This window comes from Cavia porcellus, unplaced genomic scaffold (genome assembly GCF_034190915.1).
Source record: "Cavia porcellus strain 051 isolate PalLab524CR breed Dunkin Hartley unplaced genomic scaffold, mCavPor4.1 scaffold_24, whole genome shotgun sequence".
NCBI classification, from domain to species: domain Eukaryota; kingdom Metazoa; phylum Chordata; class Mammalia; order Rodentia; family Caviidae; genus Cavia; species Cavia porcellus.
This window is the reverse complement of record NW_026947507.1, coordinates 57290839-57312640: the sequence shown is the minus strand read 5'-3', so window position 1 is coordinate 57312640 and position 21802 is coordinate 57290839. Positions and strand designations below refer to the sequence as shown.

The window sequence follows — 21802 nt, the reverse complement described above, 5'->3', positions numbered from 1 at the left end:
CAAACAAAAAATTCTTAAAAAGTTACTAGGTAACAGAACAGAACCACTAGTAATAGAACCATCTAGTAGTAGATGACAAAGTAGTACATTTTTTTAACTTTACCACCTGAAATATACTGCATTTAATTTTTATTAGTATGTTTTGCAGCACACAATAATCATATTCCTTGCTCCCTGGGATTACATATACTATATGAAGTCTTCAAAACACACAAAGGAAATGATAAAGGCATCTTTAAGGAACTTGTAAATTAGCCAAAATAAAAGACATCAGACAGTTGACCAAAACACAGCACATAAAATTTCTGTCACCTTTAAAGATAAAAATTCCAACTCACATGTACGTATATGCATATGCACATGCATGCACACCACACACACAAATCTCAAAGAACCATGTATTACTACATTGTCAAACTGCAGAAATCACAGCTGCTCCAGGGTCACATGAATGGAAGGCTGACCTAATGAAACAACTAGCTGGGAGTAACAAGGAATTCTGCAACCACTCCTGCCACCAAGCTACCCAAGGATCTGTGCCTCTTCAATAACCTGGGAACTATAAATGTCCTCCATCTTTAATGATACTACAATGGGGACTGAGGTGAAAATGGAAAAACAATTTTAGTAATAGTAGGAAAGTCAAATATATACATAGGAAGTGTGTGTTGTGCATGTATTTGGCTTTTAGCTTCTCATCCCAGCTTAATAATTCAGTAATGTCCTAACAGATCAACAGCCACTCCGTTTCATTCCAGGGCTTTGGGACAGGACAAAGACACGGGACAACAGGCCAATGAGGAAGACAGCCACTGTGGGGGCAAGTGACTGGGTGACACACAGAAGTTTCTATCCCTGGATGAAAGAAACCTTCAGGGCTTCACAGAAGATGCACAAGATTAATCCCTGGGTGTCAAGGTGTACCAGCGGAGCCTGGTACATGTGCAGGACAACTTCCTCTCCTAAGGGTACTGCTGATGCAACACCACTGCCAAGACTCCTACCTTCTCCTCCAGCTTCTTTCTCTCCTCACCGAACTGGCTTATCCTCTGTGTGAGAAAGTCATTGAGCTGCGAAACATCCTTCTCAGTAGACGCCAGTTTCTGCTCCAGGCCTTCAGACTGGGGCTGGGCTGCAGGTTGCTCCATACCTGTAGTCTGCAGGGAGGCTCCCTCGAACTGCAGCTGTGGGAGAAGAGAGGCAGGATTTTCAAAGTGGAGAAGTAAAACATGGAAGTTCTCAGCCCACAGCAGAGGCTTAATGAAGGGAGTTATTATTTAGCTTAAAAGTATACTTTAAAATGTAAGTAGCAAATTACATACTACATTCCTCTGATAAAAGTTTTACAGAAAAACTAATGAAAAATTTCTTTGTGATGGTAACGTCTAGCTAACATTAAATATGACAAATACAGTAAAATGGAATGATGCCTTTGCTAGTTTAACAAACAGTGCTGAAATTAGACATTCACATATAAAAAATAACATGCTTTATAAAAATTAAGTCGAAGGGCTAGGGATTTAGGTCAGTAGTATAAGCGTCTGCCTCGTGTGAGATTATGAGTTTAATATCCGCTAACAACAACAACAACAACAAAAACAAACCCTTGAAATGGACCATAATCCTAAAAATCAATCAAAATCTTACAAAATTCCTTAAAAAACACATTAGGAAACCTAGGTGTGATCTGTGTTATAGCAATGACTTTCTAGATAGAACACCAAAAGCAAAATCAATGAGAGAGATCACTGATAAACCAAACTTCATTAAAATTAAGAACTTCTCTTTGGTGAAAGACAATGGCAAGCATAAGAAGATAAATTGCAAAAGATACATGTGATTCCAATGTCTGTTACCTAAAATATACAAAGAACTCCAAAATTCAACAACAGACAACAATCAAATAAACATGGAAAAAGGTCTGAATACACACTGGCACCAACAAAAATATACAGATGGCAAATGAATGCATGAAAAGACCTTCGCCACTCATTGTTTAAGAACTGCCAAAGTAACAGTATTAGATCTCTATTCATGTATTAGTTCAGCCAAAATCCAAAACACTGACAACAGAATAGAGGAGCAACAGGGCTCCTCTTCACCACTACTGGGTAGGCAGAAAGGTGCAACTGCCCTGGAAGTTTCTTACACAATTAAATGTTGTCTTACCTAGCAGTTGTGCTCCAGAGCAATTTATCCAAGACACTGAACACATATTCACAGCAAAAACCAGCACACATGTGGTTACAGCAGCTGTGATACAATCAAATACCTATTGAGTCTTCCTCTTCACTTCCTATTATCTAGCTTCTAAAAGCCTGGGGATATCTGAAGTGATAAACATCTCTTGTATGACAGAGGACCTATGGCTGGTGGCCCTTCAGTATCTTTAGAATGGGATCGGGTCACCAGAAACACCAACGCATGATCAGAGGTTGGAGACTGTCAGCAGTGGCAATAATTTAAAAACCAACTGCACCTGGTAAAGATGTTTCATAGAAACCCACATGAACTGAGTCTTGAGTGCTTTCAGCTACCTGAACATACAGGTGCCTGGGTGTGTGAATAACTGAGAAAATGAGAGAGAGAGAGAGAGAGAGAGAGAGAGAGAGAGAGAGAGAGAGAGAGAGAGAGAGACCTGCAGCAGTAACAGAAGCTGTGTACTTTCAGAAGCCCACAGGGTGGGGTCAGACTGAACCGAGGGCAGATCCGGGCCATGCCCATCCAGAATCTGGCTGCCTGCTGTGTGGGGACACAAACCCTACACAGGTGCTAGCACAAGCACCTGTGGCGGGGTAGAGTAGGTAGTAGGAAACACACACCTTTGGATTCCCCTTACCCCACAGCACCTTTATTCCTAACATCAAAACCTGGGAACAATCCCAATTTCCCATGCAGGTGAAGGACCCAACCATGATGCATCCAGACAGTGAATTATCTCGGGGCACTATAAAGAATTCTTTTTGATCCAGCTCTCCTCTTTCTAGGTGTCTTCCCCAAAGAATGAAACCATATTACAGAGATGCATGCATTACCATGTTTATGGCAGCACAATGCACAATAGCTAGATCTCAGAAACTGAGTACATCGAATTAACAGATAAATAGACAAGGAAAATGTATTTATACACAGTGGAGTACACTGTCACAAAGAAAAACACATTAGAAATAAGACACAAGCTCAAATATTGCATGGTTTCTTACATGAGAAACACACACACACAAATACACACTTACATAATTATACAAATAAAGAGCAAAATATAAGAAATAGCAAGTAGAGAGAAGTTCAAATACTTTCCCCAAATACAAACCTCATTGTTTTAAAAATATTTCCATATATATGCCAATTGATTTCATTTATATTACTAGAATTCATTGAAAAGTAAATGCATGATATTTTTTGTAAGAATCTTTTTGGCTTCTGTCTTGTACTATGAGTAACTGGTTTGAAAATGATACATTGTAATAAATACTGCTGTGGTCTTATTTGGTTATGAAATTTTGTTTTTTCATAAAATTTTTAAGGAGAAAAAACAGCAGGGTGTGGTAGCACACATCTGTAATCCCAGCACTCAGGAGGCTGAGGCAAGAGGATCTTTGCAAGTTTGAGGTCAGCTTAGGTTACAAAGTGAGCCAACCTGAACTGCATAGTGAGACCTTGTCTCAAAACAACAACAAACAAGTAAAAAGAACAAGAAATTACTGTGGTGAGACACTATTCTGGTGTATAATACTGCATGATGGATATATGTCATTATAAACTTGCAAACCCAAACAAGGTAAGACATGAAAGGTAAACCCATACCAGCACTCTGGGACACTGAGGCAGGAGGATGTCAAGTTCTAGCCCAGCCTGGGAAACTCAGCAATTTAGCCACTTAACATGAACTTGTCACAAAAATTAAAAGAAGTCTGGGCATGTGGCCTTAGGTTCAACCCTCTAGTACCAAAATAAAAAGACTAACCCTTAACATTAACCACCAGTGTAGGTGCTCAGTGCTAATGATGCAACTGTGACAAATGTCCCGAGGTCTAGGAGGTCGGCAAAGGGTCACTGTGTGGGCTGGGTGAGGGCACTAGCTCTGAGGAACCTCCACATTCTCGACTCCACTTGCCAAGAGCTAAACTGCTCTCCAGAGCTTCCTCAATGTCCACAGTCAACACTGCGATTCCTCCTCCAGCGCGGAGCCAGGCCTGCGGAGCGCACAGAATCCGCGGGAAACCAGGCTCTGAGAGGAATGCAGCCCACCGGCAGGGCGGGATGGCCAGGACTCCCGTCCGTCCCGCACTGCTGCAGCCTCCACGCTAAGGGGCGGCTGTGCCAGGGACACGCTCGGCGTCCCCTCGCATCACAGGGCAGCGTCACACACGCGCCAGAGGGTGGCATCACCTTCGTGTCACACGCCAGCGTCACCTGGTGTCAGACGTTGGCGTCACCCACACATCGCCTTCACGTCACAGCCTGGCGCCACCTTTGCTAGTGCAGCTGCAGCCACAGCCACTGGAGGCCAAGACCACCCAGCGCTAGCTGAGGGGCACAGGCTGGAAGCCGTCGCCGAGCTCAGAGCCGTGCGCAGGGTGGGCCACGGAGTGCAAACGCACTGCAGACCCGCGTGCCTGGGAGGAAACGGAACAGCGCACAGGCGAAGCGCAGCAGACAGAGCACGGTGGGCCCGCAGGCTGGAGGCCAGAGCTCCAGAGGCCCAGAGGCCTAACCTCCCTCCGCCTTTCAGAGGAAGGCTGAAGGCCGTGTCTTTCCCCGGGTCTGTGTCCTCCTCACTGCTCAGCACCCGCGGAGCAGTGAATGTCACCCAAGGTGTCGGCACACATGCGGGTAGACCACTGAGACCTGTACCCATGAAAAACAAGCCACCCTCACAACAATGAGTCTCACTGATGACTGTCACTTCTGCAGCTGCTCCTGACCATGCAGCCTCCTCCAAGTGACCACTGACACTAGACCCGCCTACTCTGGCAGCTCACCCTAGGGGCGTGCAGCATCACCCACACCCAGTGCACTCTCTCCCTCTCATCACAACTGGATCTGGTCCACGTGGCTGCAAGTCACACGGCCGGCCAGTAACAAACACTGCCTCTCTCATCTCCTCACCACAATCGCTGCTTTCCAATGCAGTGTTTGCTGGGCATGATGTCACACTCCTGTAATTCCAGGACTCAGGAGGCTGAGGCTGGAGGATCATTGTAAATCCGAGGCCAGTCTACACAGTGAGTTCAAGGCCAGCCTGAACTTCACAGCAATACTCTTATCTCAAAACAAACAAACAAAAATAAAATGCAGTGTTTATGTACGTCACTAAGTGTGACAGAAGCTGGAGGCTCCATGTTGAAAACCTCTGCCTGGGGTAAATCTAAAGCTATGTGGTTCTCAAAATTTTCTGATTTTACTAACACTTTAATACTTATAAATAACACATTTGAAGGCAGAATAAAGGGGAAAAATTCCACTTAAAATAATTTTTTAAAATCTAAGAATAAACACTTTAACAAAGAGGACAAAATCTTTACAAATAGAAATGTTTATGTTTTACTACAATGTTATCAGGCCTCACTTCAATACCAATGAAAATACCAACACTCCCCCCAGCAGTAAGCCAGTTATAAAGTTGATATAGGAAAACATACAAATACATTTTAAGGAAAGCTCTCAAAGGAAAAGTAGTAACTGGAACAAGGGCTCTTCCGCTTCTCCCATAAGTCTGTTGTAAGGTCTCACAGACCTTTGTTCCTGGCCCATTAAGCTGTGCTCTTCGTTCTGGGCAAAATGAGTGTTAGTCCTATTTGTATTTCCAGCCCCAGACCCTGCCACGCATAACGGATGCCAATGCACCAGGGAGGAGTGGACGAAGGGTGCTCCCAGTGCTCTTTCCTCCTAAGTACTATCATGAGAGCAGAATTTAACAGTGGATGCTCACTAACTGTTTTGGTAAATAGGCTCCTTTGTAAAGGTGGAAATCATTAGAAATAGTTTATGGCAGAAAAAATTACATAGAGAAAAAGAAACAGGATTATATAAATAGCAAATCTGACAACTATTTTCAAATCAAATTATAGCTAAAAGGCTAATTTCTTTTATATAAATTTCTTCTATATATTGTTTATATAAAAACCATAAACAAAACCCATAACCCAATGAAAAGACAATTCCCAGAAAACTAAAGACGAGTGGGTCTTAGACAAAAAGTAGCTCAGCATCCCTCCCGATAGAAGCACATTTGGAAGCCACCGGAAGGGACTGCCCAGCCTCTCCTTCATATGCTCATTCCTGGGAGGACATGCCTGTCACACTTACTCCTGAGAGGAAACCACCTGGTGTACTCGCCCGCTCCTGAGAGGACACCATGTGATGCCCACGCCTGCTCCTGAGTCGTGTGGTACACGACTCCGGAGAGGACACCATGTGCAATGGCTAAGAGGATAAAACCCCACACATGACTCTCAGAGACAGTAACATGACAAGGCCCACACAAGTCATACTTTCACACAAGGCCTGGAAAGAAAGGAAAAAACCAGATGTCAACAATGCATTCTGATACCTTTAAAGTAATGAAATGTTTGTCTGCTGATGCTACCCAGCAACTCTGGACAGAAGTGTTAGAAACTGACCATAGCGGTTCCTGTGTGTGCCTGAAAGGGACACAACCTGGAAAGATACAGACAGGTAGATACCTGCTACCATATCTGTAAAATGCATGAAATACACTACCAGTTCACACCTTGACTAAAATGTCCAAATTTTATAAGCTAAGTATATTATTAACACAAGATACCTTATTAAGTAACAGCTATCAAATATTCTGTTGTCAAATGGGCATAATGACACATGCCAATAATTCCAGGATTCAAGTTCAAGCCCAGCCCAGGGAATTTAGTCACTTAGTGAGAACCACCCCCACCCCCACCCCCACTAAATAACAAAAAGAGCTACAGAGCAGTGCAGAAGTCTTGGGTTCAATCCTCATTACTAGCAGTAAAAGGGGTAGCCTTACCTGCAAATTAGCCACATAGGGATTTTCACAGTTTACATAATGTCCTAACATGGCATGCTGTGCCCGCAATTCATTATCCCTTATTCTCTCATGGAGGTGGCTAATCTGTTGCTTCTGCCTGCAAAACAAAAACTGAGGTTACGTTACAAAGAATATACTTTTCTTGGGGCTGGGGATTTAGCTCAGCGGCATAAGCGCCTGCCTTGCAAGCAGGCAGTAGTGAGTTCGATCCCTGGTACCGATAAAAAAAAAAAAAGAATATACTTTTCTTTAAAAAAAAAAAAAAGAAGAAGAAGAAAATAAGTTAAAAGCAGACCTTTTAGTGCTGCAATAATTTGACACAAGAGTTTAACAACATTGTCAATTTCAGAAACCACAATAGGGAACGTTCAAAGCTACAACGCTGTGCAAGCTGTGGGATGACTCTTTGGTAGACCTGGTTTCCCAGATCCTAACAAAGGAATCAATGCACCCTTTGCTTTCTACTTTCTTTTCACCTCTTATGAGAGATGCTGCCTGTTTGGTCAATGCTATGGCTTCTATCTAGATGGTTCTCCAAAGTTTCATGTGGTCACAGGTGGGGTTCTACAGAGGCAGCTGGATCTAGAGTGTGTGATGGTAGGATTAAGCGTGTCCCACCCTGGGTGTGAGTGCTACCCACCCTCTGGGCAGGTCACCTGCATGGAACAGAAACAGGGCCACTGCCACTGCTTGCTGCTGCTACCTGCCCTGCCAAGAACTGTTTCTCCTCAGCGATGCCCCTCTGCCACATTGCCCTCCCTTAGAGCCAGCAGACTATGGACTAAAACCTCTATAAACTGTAACCTAAATAAATTATTTCCTCCTTTAACTTGTGGGTGTTCAGTATTTTGTCTCAGCACTAAGACAGTCAGGAACTCCACTGACTTAAAATCTCCATTTCCATTCATCCAGAATGTGCTCCACACTTTGTGACAACAGAGCTACTGATGACCTCCAGCATCAGTGTGAGGTCGCCTCACTGAATCAATCTGGGTGATGAGGGTACATCCACCCCTTGCATGGTATCTACATAGGGCTATCCTGCTGTGGAATCACTCTCAGTCTGTGAAGTTCACTGTCAGAACTGAATCGCAGTATACTATACCAACAGAAGATACTCAAACATTCATTCTTTAACTGATTCCATAGGTCTACATAAAAACAACCAAAATCATTTATAAACAAATGACTAAAATGGTATTTGGGTGCTCAAATTTTCTGATAAAATGATCAAGTCTCATTTTAACACTAAAGATAGAGAATAAATAACTTCTTCATTATGTGTCAAAGTAAAAGACAGGTGCTACAAAGTGTCTGTCACAAGCATAGGCTCACAAATTACAGTTCATTAAACCTGTGAGTGTGAGATGCTCTGTGTAGTCCTGACATATACAGGCAGGCCTTCTTTTCACTCTACGATAAATCGTATATAAAGCAAATGACCTAAAAGGTCATTAACCATTTAATTTAAAAGGTACCTACACTGCAGCAAAGAATTCATTGATTTTAAAAGGTCTCCCTGAAACAACAATGTATTTTTACTTCCATATGTAACTAAATGAGAGGTATATATACAGCCTGTTGTCAACTATGACAAGATGGGACATTCTTGAAGTAGTGTCACTAACAGTACTAACTCAGCAGCCTCCACAAGAGTTAGACGTTCTCTCTGTGGGTCATTCTCAAGTGCAATGATTAACCCTTGGCTGATCAACTCAGTGGAACACAGTTCAAAAGTGCCAGCTATTTAAAAGGGCTTTTCTGGACAGCACTAAGGATCGATCCAGAGTCCTGCACACACTAGGCAAGTTTTCTGCCACCAAGCTACAACCCTAACCTGACAATGGGCAAGCGATCAGCAGACCTATGTATATGCAACGACACAGGTTAACCCAGAAATCTGACTGTTTTTTCTATTAAAATGAGGCTATTTTCTCAGAATGAAGATTTGATAATTATTAAGAGTTAAAAACCATACAGGAAAGTCCTCTTCTGTCAGGGAGCAGAGATGAGCAAATTAGATTTAATTAATCAGATTAATTAAACCTCATTATATGCAAAAAAGCATGTTGCTGTGACTGCCATTTTGTAGATGGCTATCATGCATAAGGCAGAACATTAGGATTTTCTTACATATACACTCATTCATTTAATCTTCATGTTATAAAGCTGGAGAAGGGGAGCTGCCTAAAACGCCATTAATCAAAAACTCCAGTTCGTTTCAGTGGCAAAACTCCTTCACCTACGCAGAGAGGTACAGTAAATCAAAGTGCAAGAGACCAAGCCCGCTCTCAGAATCACCTACAGGGTTACAGTGGTAAATGTGAGAGAATAAAGCACCAGTTCCCTAGGTTTTCTGTGATGACCACAAAGCTAATCTACACATTTTTTTCAAGAGACCAGGCATACTCAGAAACCCGGTTTCTACTGTAACTGTTTTTCCTAAACATTTGTTCTGTTTTGACAATGCAGTCATTTACTACAAAGACATACAGAGTAACAAACACATTTTTCTCTCACACGTTGGGTATACTGATATTTTCAAAAATAATACTAAGTAATTTTTAGTAGAGACCTGAAAAGCATTATCAGCCACAGCATGTCCCTAAGCAGGAGGTCCAGCAGGCACTCTTATTCTGGTTCTGTTTAACTGGACAGCAAGTCCTGTCACCCATCTCTGAAACAGTTTCTACATGTGTCACCAATATTTTAAAGCTCCTAGTCTACTTCCTGTGGAGAAAGTTAAGTATTTGCTTCTAATTTTTAGTGCTCTGTATGTTTTTATACCTAAACAATTTTATACTTAAATGTTGAAGCAAAGCTGGTTTCTCTTCCACTGTTTTACACACAATATTAAAAACACTGGTTACTTAAACCTTATAAAAAATGTGCAAAGAAAATCCTAAGGTGGCTTAAAGTACTGGGCATGGCAGGCTGTTTACAGAAATGTCCACAATCAGCAGGTGCACACCTATGATCTTAGAACTTAGAAGGCCACAGCACGAGGATCAAGAGTTTGAGGCCAACTATACTGCCTCAAAGAATAAAATAAATGAAACAAAACAAGCCCACCACTACTATCCTGGTGACTGTGCTGCACCCTACCCAGGGGCACAGTTAGCTGGACCTGCAACCACGACAGAGCAGCGGGAGCAGCAGGCGGTGTAAGCCAGCCACCAGCATCCCCGTGTCTTGGGCAAAGCCAGCGATGAAGGGCACGGGTTGTCTGCATCCCCGTCTCCTCTGTGCAGGCATGCAGGAGTCTGTCACAGCCAAGACACTCGGAGGGGACACCCGGGCTACATCATCCAACCTTCTTCACGCCATCGCCCCTTCCCACAGCACCATGGGGCCATATCTTCATTCTGTCACTTCCTCTGGTCAAGGACAGAGGCCATTCTGCCTCCAGGAACTGCCAGAGCCACAATCTCCAAGGGCCACAGTCCCATGGAGGAGCCTAATGAGCCAGCCAAGTGATCCACTTGATTGTCCGGATTAGCCCTTCTCCTCCTTTACAATCTATGCAAGTTTTGGGTGTCAAAAACTTGCACAGTTCTTATCTCTCAGTTACTTCAAACATTCACCACTGTCCTGTGAGGCCTCAGGCCTCACGCCTGTCTGTGAAGGGCAGGGCTGCTGGAGAGAAGCCCTCCCTTCTGTCAGTGTCAAAAGATGAAGCACAGGGGTGCCATCTGCTGCAGCACTGCCATACCTGGGCCATCCAGACAGGGAGCTCCATGCAGTGCAGTTCACACAGAGGCAACAGGAACCCCACAGACAGACCAACCCTCCACATGTTGGCTCCCGAAAGGCCTGGACTGGGCAGGCCCAACAGGCAGCATCAGTGCACCCATAAATTCTCAAACTCTGAGTCAAGTGCAAAGTGGTTTGTGTCATTAAACTCCATCTCCATTTGCCTGAAATACTGAATAAAAATGTGCTCACCGATCAATAACAATTTCTTTCTGCCTCAGAAGTCCTTCTTTTATCTTCAGCATTGATTCCCACTTGCTGAAATCCTGAAAGCCAGACGGCGAGTAACTCTGCCGCGACACCGTCAGAGCCTGCACAGAGAGAGTGACAGCGTTAGCATACAGAGGGGCCTGAAGGCAGTGCTGAGGGCCCCTCCTGTCTCCCCCAGTCACCTTCATTAGGAAAGAAAAGCACTCACTTCAATTTCCGAAATCACATCTAGGAATAAAACACAACGAATAAGTTCAAGCAGATTGCACAGTAAGTGTGAAAGTCTAAGGAAGGCTTGAGGGCAATGAGATACCTAACATGACTAATGGTAAGACCATGATTAGACTGCTGGTAGCTGGTGGAAGTGACTTTTCATCTTCCAGTACTGGACTTGAACCCAGGGCTTCTACAATGCTGACCAACTGAGCTACACGCCCAGCCCCTGGAAGTGACTTTAAAACAGGAGATGAATCAGTGTCATAGGAAGGAGTACCAAAGGAAGGCACCAAGCTCCAGGAGACAGCACTCCCAGGGGTGATCACAAGAAATCAACGAGCCACTGCAACACTCGGACTCCAAACTTCCAAGCACCATCTCAGCACTTCATCACACGAGGGCTCCAGAATCACACACACTGTCACAGGCAGTGCACCCTGCCAGGGAAATATGACTGCTATGGAGACAATCTGGATGGTTACTCATCTCTACTGTAAATTATGCAGTTCAAAAAACAATGCTGAGAATTTAAGATAAAACTTCAGATGTTTAAAATAAGTCAAAAAACAATAAAAGCCACCATCACAGATAATGCTCCAACTTCTATCAACGAAACAATAAAACTTTTTTCCACATTGGTATCAACAGATTCAGTTCTATCTCTTCAAAAGGACCCACTCAAACTGTAACCCACAGTACATCAGAAAGTGACTTTATTTGGAAATAGGATATAAAGACATATAGATACAGTCAAGATAAGATAAAGCCATAAGGATGAACCCAAATGCAAAAATTCTGGTGTCCTCCTTTTTTTTCCTTTAGTACTAGGGACTGGACCCAGAATCTTCACACTGATCTACATCACAGCCATTTTTTCATTCCTTGAAATAGGGTCTCCTTAAGTCCTTAGGTTCCCCAGGCTGGGCTTCAATTGCAATCCTCCTGCCTCAGCCTCCCAGAGAGAAGTTCACTCCCTGAAAACTATGCCTTATGGCCTGAAAATTAAAATTTGATTTTATATTTTCAAATAATGAAAACAGAAGAAAAATATTTTGTGATACATGAAAATTACACTAAGTGAAAAATTCAGTATCCAAAAGAAAGTGTTACTGGAACATGGCCATGTTTATTCATTGATATATTATTTAACTGCTTTTACAACAGCAAAGCTTTCTTTTGTTTCTTCCCTTGTTGCTCATTATTCTGTATTGTCCATGAGAGTGTGGTATTAACAGGAACCATAAGCCAGCATAACGAAAGAAGTCACAAACACACTCACACATCATGGTCAACTGATTTTCATCAAAAAAGCAAAGATAATTCAGTGGGGAATGGAATCTTCCTATTTGTGCTTTAAAAGATAAAAACATATCCACAAAGATCTGTAGGCAAATATTCACTCAAAATCATCCAAAATGAACACAATTTACACATTCATTAACTAATAAATGGTGCTACATCTATGAAATGCACTACAACTTAGAAATAAAAATAGCAGCTACATGCAACTACACACATGAACCTTAAAAGCATCATTCTAAGCAGGGAAGCCATTCTCCAGGGCTGATTCTGCTTATGACCTCTCAACACAGCAAACTGCATGAAGCAAGAATCAGATCAGAGCCGGCCTGAGGTGGGTAGAAGACTGACACAGAGGAGCAAATTGGCCTCTTGGGCTGGTGTAATCCACGTCCACCAGGCTCGTGTGGTGACAGGACCACATGCCTTGTTCAAAACTCAAGCTATGGGGCTGGGGATTTAGCTCAACGGCATAAGTGCCTGCCTCAAAAGCACACAGACGTGAGTCTGATCCCTGGTAGCGATTAAAAAAAAAAAAAAAAAAACAACTCAAGCTACGCAAGTCCAAAGGCTGAACTTCACCACTGTAAGTTACACTTCAGTATGACTACTACAATGGATATATTTTACTTGGTTTTTTAAAAAGTTATTCCAAGTAAATATTTATATACACTGCATTTGACAATACTAAAAGCAAAAAGAACTGAATGACATCACTTTGAAACAACTCAGACGGGTGTCAACAAAGGAATGGCAAATTAAGTGCGGTCAATGTGTACAGAGGAACACTACAAGGTAATAAAATGACCGTTATTATACTGTATCATGTGGGTGAAACCTGACACAGAACCGTAATCAGACGATGACGGAAGTCAGAAGAGTGGAAATGGGTGGGAAGGGGGGGTGTGGCTATGCAGACTGAGAAAAGGTGCAACTCACCAGAGACTATGTCTCCACCTGAGTGGGGTCATGAGGATGGGGGTGTGTGGGCACGTGTTAGTGCTGCTGAGAGGCAACACAGCTGAGCGCTTTTATAAGTGCTGGACCTCAGCAAAATAAAACATCACGGTCACAGGAAATACCCGCACCTCTCTGCTGGCCCTGCAGAGGTCAAGATGAGCTGCCCTGAGCAGAACGCCATCTCCTCAACTCGCTGGTGCTCTCCTCAAGCGCCTGTGTCTGGAGGGCCACCAGGTGGAGGCCAGAGGGAGGCCAAGGTCACACCAGGAATGGAGGAGCAAGGCGGGTGGGGATGAGCCTGCATGAGGGCCTTGCCCCTGCTCTGAAGCACAGAGACGCTACCACAACAGAAGCTAACCTGCTCTTAATGCAGATCAGATAACCGCTGCACAGGGAGTCAGAAAACAGTGAGAACTCTAATTCAATAAAACCATAACTGACCACGAGATACAAGCCATTGTATGGTGGTTATATTTTGGTAGTAAAAGTATGTATTATTACCAAATTCCAGGGAGTCTAGGTACTATTTGATCAAAAAATATTAAAATTCATGTACTTATAAAATATAAAAGTGCTGTTGTCACACTGTTCTATACAAAATTTCAAGTAGTCGTGTTTCTACTTGACTGCAGCCATTAAAAGTAATCATGGAGAACGTCATAATTTAAACTTAGCTTATAAATAATAAAGCCTTTACTAGACATGAAAATGTGAAAAGTATATAAAGGCTTGTAACTTCCAATTAACATGAGTAAGGAACAGAAAGAATGTCATAAAATATTTCAACATCAGTTTCAAACTCAAGAGGACAGAATTCTTCACTTAGTTATTATACCTAAAAACTGTGTAAGATACACTGTTCTTCAACGGTGAGAGAAGAAAATACTAATCTACTAGTCAAAGAACCCTGAACGTCTCCATGTAGACCCATTTACAGACCTAGAAAGACGTATGTATATACTTCTGCTCGAAATGGCACATTCAATTGTCATAAGTGAACAGGGACCATGGGCATCTAGAACAATCTCAAACACATGCTACTTAGATAAGACTCAGATACTATGAAAAGTTGCCAAAATATGTCACTAATGGTCACACACACTTCTAATAAAAGTTCACTATAATGCAACTGAAAATAGCTCCCAATTCTTTGGCCTGGAGGAATCCAGTTAAATTTAGCTGGTCCCATGCTACCCTCTGCAGCAGAACATCACCTCTGTAGTACTTAAGTCTTTTATCTTGCTCTCCTTCATCTGCCTTTGTCCCTGGCTGGTCAGCACTCACAGCTTGTCAAATAGCACAGCAAGTCTTCCTCTGGCTCCTGGAATCAGCTATCAGCAAAGATACTCTACAAGTGCTCTTTGGTAAAAAGATCCTCAATACCTCACTAAAAAGTAAATACATTCACAGAGCTCAATAATGAAGAAGAATGAAAAATAACAAATAAACAAAATAACCAGAACTTAAAAAGCTTGTGTTCACTAAGAAAAACATTATGTGACTATTCAAAGCATTGTGCATAAAAAAGTATGTAAGACTAAGCCCATGTAATTACATACAAAATACACTGCTGCATATTTTCCAACCAAAAAAAGACGAAAACTAAACACACATTAAAAACATTCTATTAATAACTCTTTTCCTCAGTTACTCATTACAAGATGAAGTCTTCATTCTGACCTTCAAAATTTAAATTATAGAACTATATTTTAATAATTTTTTTATTTCTTTGGTTTATTTTTACTACTGACTCCATAATGCTCTCCTTACTTGTCATCCTAATACACTTTACTGAAATAAAATTCAAGCACAATGGGTTATTTAATGGCAAAAGACGCTGGAAAAAAAATGATTAAAAGAAATCATAATTAAAATAAATCAACAAGGAAAATTCCGATATACATTATAGCTAAAAATGAAAACAAAGAGAACCTTCAATTTAACTTTATTTGAAAGGAGGGACATATTCCTCTCAAAAATCAATCTGGTTAGTGTTTATTATATGTTAATAGTACCGTGTTTTTTTAAATGTCAGCAAAGAAAAGATCCATGCATGAATCATAATCTCTTTACAGCCATGATGCAACAGTAGTGGAGAAACATAAGCTCTATCAAACATAAGAGAAGTAAACCACTCTCTTAAACCAATCAATTAGAAGATGAGATAGAAGAAATGAAGCTTAAATCTTCTAATGAACAGTAATCATGAATTTTACTATAGCCTTTTCCAAATCTTTTATTCTTCTAACTTACTTTTTAAATTTAAGATGAAATATATTAACAGAAGAATTTAATGAATCAGTATCTCATAATTAATAAATCAGATAACTATTACTGGCACTCAAAAAACTAAGATATCTAACAAGGATCTACTCTGCATCCTGCCCAAGGTTATGCATTAACAAAGGTCAGACTATGGGCCCAGCTTCTACTAAAACAAGTGCTAGAATATTTCTGAACTCAGATTACCAAATAAACTTTATAAAATCTTTTGACTTATTTTATATTACGAGATAAAAGAAAAAATATAATGATAAAATGTTCTGGGATCAAAGCGCTGCCTAAATTACTTAAAAATATATCAAATAACTTTCCCAAAAGGGTACAAAAGAATCACCTTAATGGTGGTTCTCAAAGGGGCATGAAGATGACCTCATCACCATCTGGGATGACCTAACTTCCCTTTACCATTCATAAACTACTATTTTTTCTTTTTTAGCACGGCAATTCCGGGCTACTAATGTTTTCTACTTCCATATGTTAAGAATATCATTAAAAACCATTTCAGGAGTCAACAATAGAAAGTCTTCTCAAGGCACAAGAAGAGAGGCAGAGTGGAAACTGACGAGCTCCTGTGGTCAGGACACAAGCTGATCAGTGCCTCTCCATTGTTTCTAATTCTGAGTCTGTCCAGTTCATCACCTGGTCCATAACACAGAACTGACAAAGAGAATCAGCAGCTAGAATCTTCAAGTGCATTTCATAGCCTTTGAGAAAACCCAAAACTCTGTCCACCAGCACAGACTGCCAGTTTAGTCGGCACCACCAAGGTGGAGCCTGATCCCTCAGTCCCCCTGGTGTTTGGGCACTAACTGGCAACGTCTGCTGACCACCAACTGTCTCATATTTAAGTGTGGAGACTGCTACAGCAAGCTAGCATTCTCCATCCAAAGGTCAGCGCCTCCTCTCACCACCTCTACAGCCCTGCACTCACTTTGGTTGGGCCAGCAGGTACCAGGAACCTCATCCTAACCTGTAACTTTAGTTTGCTGTGAAACAGACAGATTTGAAAGTCTACTTTGGAAGTGCAAGATTTCAAAAGTACTTAATTCTCGTAAGTTAAATCTACATAATGCACTGAATTTTTAGATAATTCTTCAAGTTAATTTTTTAAAAATCTGTATTAATGTTACAGTCAACAAAGTTGGTCCCAAATAAGCAATAAACTTGTTTTTAAAAAGAATACATTAATGGGGGGAGCTTAACAAATGGCACTGCCAAAACCATGACCTTGACCTGAATGCTAGGACTGGCCTGGAGCCCATCACTGCCTTTGACCACCTGCCCAGCAAATGAGAATGGAGGGCACAGTCTTGAGTCCTCTTAATTGAGATGGGTTAAAGAGGAAGTACAGCTCTACCGACAGATACCATGGCATGCACGTTTCTGGTACATTAAGTAAGAGACTGGGAAAACATTAAAATAGATGCATGCTTATCAATTTTTTTTCCACTAGGACATTTTACATCTCTTGCTTTATAAGGTAATGTGAATCACATATATCAAAATCCAATTATATAACCTCTATTGGAAAAATCAAGGGTCAGCTGTACTTTTATTTCATAAAACCTCAGCTAAACTACAGATAGAAGCAACCATGTGACAGAAGTTCCTACCTGAGGTGATCAGAGATGCACGAGCAGGGAGGCGCAGTTCACAAGGCACTGGACCTCAACACCAGGCAGAACTCCATGGTTTGCTAATGAATACCAGCGTCTGGCTCTGGCTGCTCACTCACTGTTTCACAGATCACCCTTAACCATCCTATCCCCAAATTATCTTGCTAGCTCATTTTCTCAGGCTCCTCTAGTTACAAATAAAAGCATAACTGACTAATCTTTGAATATTATTAAATTGGATTTCATGTGCAAATCAAATTCACTGAAGAGCCTGATCATCTATGTATAAACTACCATTAGATATAAAGGCAGGAGATAAACAGATTTTGGATTTGTTAACATTCATATAAATCAGTATTTTTATAGTTTATAATGGCAACAATTATACATTACCTAATATTCAATGAGTAATTCAATAAATTGTGGTGCATGCAATGCTCTTACACACTAAAAATAAGTTGTAAAACTTGTAATATATAATCACATGAAAATGTCCAAACACACTAAGAAAAATCGCTCAGTGAACATACTTTTAGATGCAGTTAAGAATCTTCAAAAATTTAAGATCCATGAAGGCAAAGCAATCAACAGCTAGAAGTGTGGCTAAAGGAGTAGCTCACAACTGACTTCTATGAAATTTACATGTTTATTTTAAAAGAGTAGCCTGAAATCGCTTTTTTTTTAAAAAATGTATTTTTCAAGCTAGGTTAGTATGACCAGAACAACTGAGCTTTAATTAGTTTTTTAAAAAAACAGAATAAAGTCCTGAAAATCATAAGGGAAAGAAGAGAGGAAGATAAGAACGACAACCAAAGTCCAGCTCCCCATTCATAAGCCGAACCCAGAGACTCCTGTGTTAATGTCATCACGGCTGGGGGCAGTCCTCATTTTGGGCCCAGCCTGAGGATGGACTGGCTGCTAGGCCCAGCTGTTTGTCCCCTTCTTGCTGCATTCCTCAGACTCCACCACAGGTCACCTCCACCTTGTTCTTGGGGATGTGTCTCTGTTTCACAGAGCCATCAGGACACCAAAGCCAATTAGATAATCAAGTTCCATCTGCTGAAACTCTGCTCTTCAATGTTACACACGGTCAAAATGTAATCAAGTTATGAAATCATGCGCAAGTCAAATCTCAGGCTCTGGGAGCAGGCATTCTGGACAAGAGAGTTCTCACTTCTACCTGCTTTCAGCTCATCTTTTAATAGTATACTAGAAAGGCAAAATAATATTCGAAATATTTATTAACTCTAAAAATATTTATTAACTCTAAAAAACACTGAGACTTCTAAGGGGCAAGCAGTGTAGGGAGATTAGGAAAACATCAGTCTCTATTCATAAAGTCACAGCAAAGAAAATACATGCATCTGTAAAACTCAACTTCTAACTTGTCTGAATTCTAAGAGATAAGCACTTATAACTGAAACAATTAGGAACAAACAAAACAGGGCTCTTCCATACCTACCTCTGAACAACAAAACTCCTCCCACCCCAAACAATAAAACAGGAAGGAAGGTGACACAAAAGTGTAATTCCCAACCAGCCAGTTATCAGATGGCTGAGTTCATGTCCTCTGAAATCAAAGAATGAATTCCAAGGAATAATGCAGATTAAGAATAGGAAAGATTTATTGAGAGAGCTCCTGAGAGACAGGAAGGGTCCTGAAAGTGGGTTGTCACCAAGGCTCTTTGTCAGTGGTAATTTATAAAGGAAAGTCACAATATGCGTCAAACTATGATCAACCTGTAGGATTATAACTGCTTTATTGATCTAGTAGGGAGGCTGGGTTCATAGCAAGGGCTCATGGAAAGAATAAAGGCGTTTTGGGGAAGCTCTGGTCACTCACCTGGATGACTGATGCTAATCTGTATTTTGAACCTGCAGGTGCTAAGTACAATATAATCTCAAGTTACTGCTTATCCCAGGCCTGGCCATACCATCTCCATCTTGAGGGCTGGCCTTCTTCAGATGCGCCTCCAGCCACCATTCTGGTATCTTTATTTTTCACTGACTTCCTTGAGAGCCAAGTTCCTCTCTGTGTATTAATTTCTACCTAACTTAATTGCCTACAATAAAAGAACTAGAGACCAATAACACAGCAGCAAGGTGAACAACATTACAGTGGTACTGGAGGGCAAGGCCAGATGGGAGTTTATCTGTACATAATGCTATCACATTTAGGTGTTTAACTCAGAAGAAATGGACAAAATGGAAAGTTTCAGCATGACTGACAATCCAATTTGTGCCTAAGAATGGCAACTTGGACATCAGGTTGAAGAAAAGAAAGACTAGTTAGCTAATAAACTCTATAAAATAAAGTTCAGAGGAGGGTCCATGAGGCTCTGGAAATGAAGATCCACAGCAGTAATCTGTACTTGGTTTCCTAGTCGTGGCGAGTCCAGCAGAGGACAAAGGGTGAGTCTAATGTTTTCATTCTGTATACAAAACCCATGCAGTAGCCCCAAAAGCTTAGCTGCCAGGTACAGCGATGTTAAGTTTCATGTCTGTAAGGACACAGCAAAAACCATGCGCCAAGCTGTGATCACCTTGAGAGTGGACTAGCAAGGTGGCCATCGCAGACATGAGGGCTGACTTTCGCAGTTGCATCTGTCTCGCAGGACATGTGGTCCTGTTATATTTTAGCTTGGTTCTCCCAGTGTCCTTCATATAAAATACACTATCCCTTAGAAACTGTAGCCACACTGCTGTTTAGTTATGTGCTCATTTTACTTTGAAGTCCGAATTTCCTTGTTCTATTGGGGTAGCCTGCACTACCAGTTAGATTCTCAGAGCAAAATGTTTTGTTTCCACAATACTTATAAACTAACAATTCCCTTGAAACCTCTATGTGCAACAGTGCCTCTGTCACTTAGAACATTTTCTGTAGGTTTACACACACACACACACGTACCCTCTCTCTTCTTTTTCTTAGACTATCTGGCCTCTTACAGTTCATGGCTGAGATATTTAATAAGGAAAGAAAATGTGTTGACAATTCAGACAGTGATGAAAAAGCAAACTGGGCTTGCAAACAGCTGCCAAGCCTTGTCCTTCAGGGACCTCACAACACCTCAAGGGCTTCGTCCCAGGGCTCTTCCTCCCCCTGAGGAGCGGCCTCCCTCCCCTGCCCCAGAAGAGATTCCTATACTCTAAGTCTCCTCCAGTATCCTCTCAGTCTCATTTTTTAAACTGTGTTTTCAACTAATTGTTCCTTAGGTGGCTTTAAAATTTAAGACAGTAATTGTCAAATGTCTAATGGAAAGGCACCCCTGGTAATAAAATAAAATCTCTAGGTGTCTGGGATGACCAACTGAAGAACAAAAATGCTGTGCACTAGCTAAAAGAGCATTGTCATCCTGCTCTATGTTGGCCATTGCCCTAGTTATCTGACCTATTGCCTTTTAACTCCCTTCGCAAACACAGCTGTTTTTCACAGCTGACCAGCCTGGAGCACCACATTGTTGTAAATTAACTGCAGCGGTGCCATACTGTCCTGTATGCATCATCCTTACTCAGGGTAACCTGTTTGCTGTGTCAACCTTTGTTCCCACACTTCATCTTAACCCTTGCCATCATAACTGAAAAGCAGATATTCCTGGAATTAGTAGACCAAAGGCTGTAAATTCCTGTGAAGAAGAAAATGGCTGACCACCAACTTGGAAACTTCCCATAGATTCCCTGTCCTCAAGCAAGGGGGAACAAAGGTCTTCCTCATTTTTGTCCTTCCCCCCATCATTGGTTTTGTGGTTTTTCTTATAAAAGTCTGACAAAATTTTAACCCCATTACACAGCTTTGCAAACTCCAACTGCACTGTGTCACTAGTGCCAGCTTAAATAAAGTGCTCCTTTTTCTTTTAAAGACATCTTGCCTGTTTTTGGACATCTCAGGGTCTCCTTTTTGGGGTACAACAAGAAACAAAAACAAAAACTTCCTTATCTTTAAGATCTTACATCAGAAGTTCATTCAAAGTTTGCAATGTACTGTTTCATGACCCTGTCTATATACTAAAATGCTTTAATTACCAGTTAAATGATCCTCATGTTCAAATGCTCCCTTGAATCCTCTGCCCACCTGACATCATCTCAGGCTGAAGCTTAAATGTTCGGTGTAAAATATTACACACATCACCATACACGTCAGTGAAAAGTAAAAAATATCTTCAGGGCATATATAAAAATTATATAAAAACAAAAGCAAAAAAATAAACTAAGGATTCAAAATAATCACTTCCTCGACTGAGAAGACCAGGGAAACGTGATCAGACCTGTGACTAAGACCTTTGCTATTGTGAACATACTGCCTTTTCTTAGATGGTGATTTCATGGGTGCTTGTTACTAAAACACCAAAAAGTATTACCATTAAAATAACTATACAAGTAAAAGCTGGCTATGCATGTACCAATGTTAAAAGCTTGTAAAGTATTAAAGATTATAGTA

The 21802-nt window shown here is 41.3% G+C and overlaps 1 protein-coding gene across 3 annotated transcripts in view; it reads right to left on the bottom strand.

The window, feature by feature from the left end:
• Cep85l (centrosomal protein 85 like) overlaps nt 1-21802 on the bottom strand; it is a 79565-nt gene that overhangs the window by 23884 nt on the left and 33879 nt on the right. For all 3 annotated transcript variants that reach the window (XM_003479744.5, XM_063235103.1, XM_063235104.1), the window contains exons 4-6: nt 10976-11094; nt 7010-7127; nt 1005-1184 (exon numbers count right to left, since the gene is read on the bottom strand). In XM_003479744.5, the coding sequence (XP_003479792.3) occupies nt 1005-1184; nt 7010-7127; nt 10976-11094 (417 nt within the window). The remainder of the gene's footprint in view (nt 1-1004; nt 1185-7009; nt 7128-10975; nt 11095-21802) is intronic.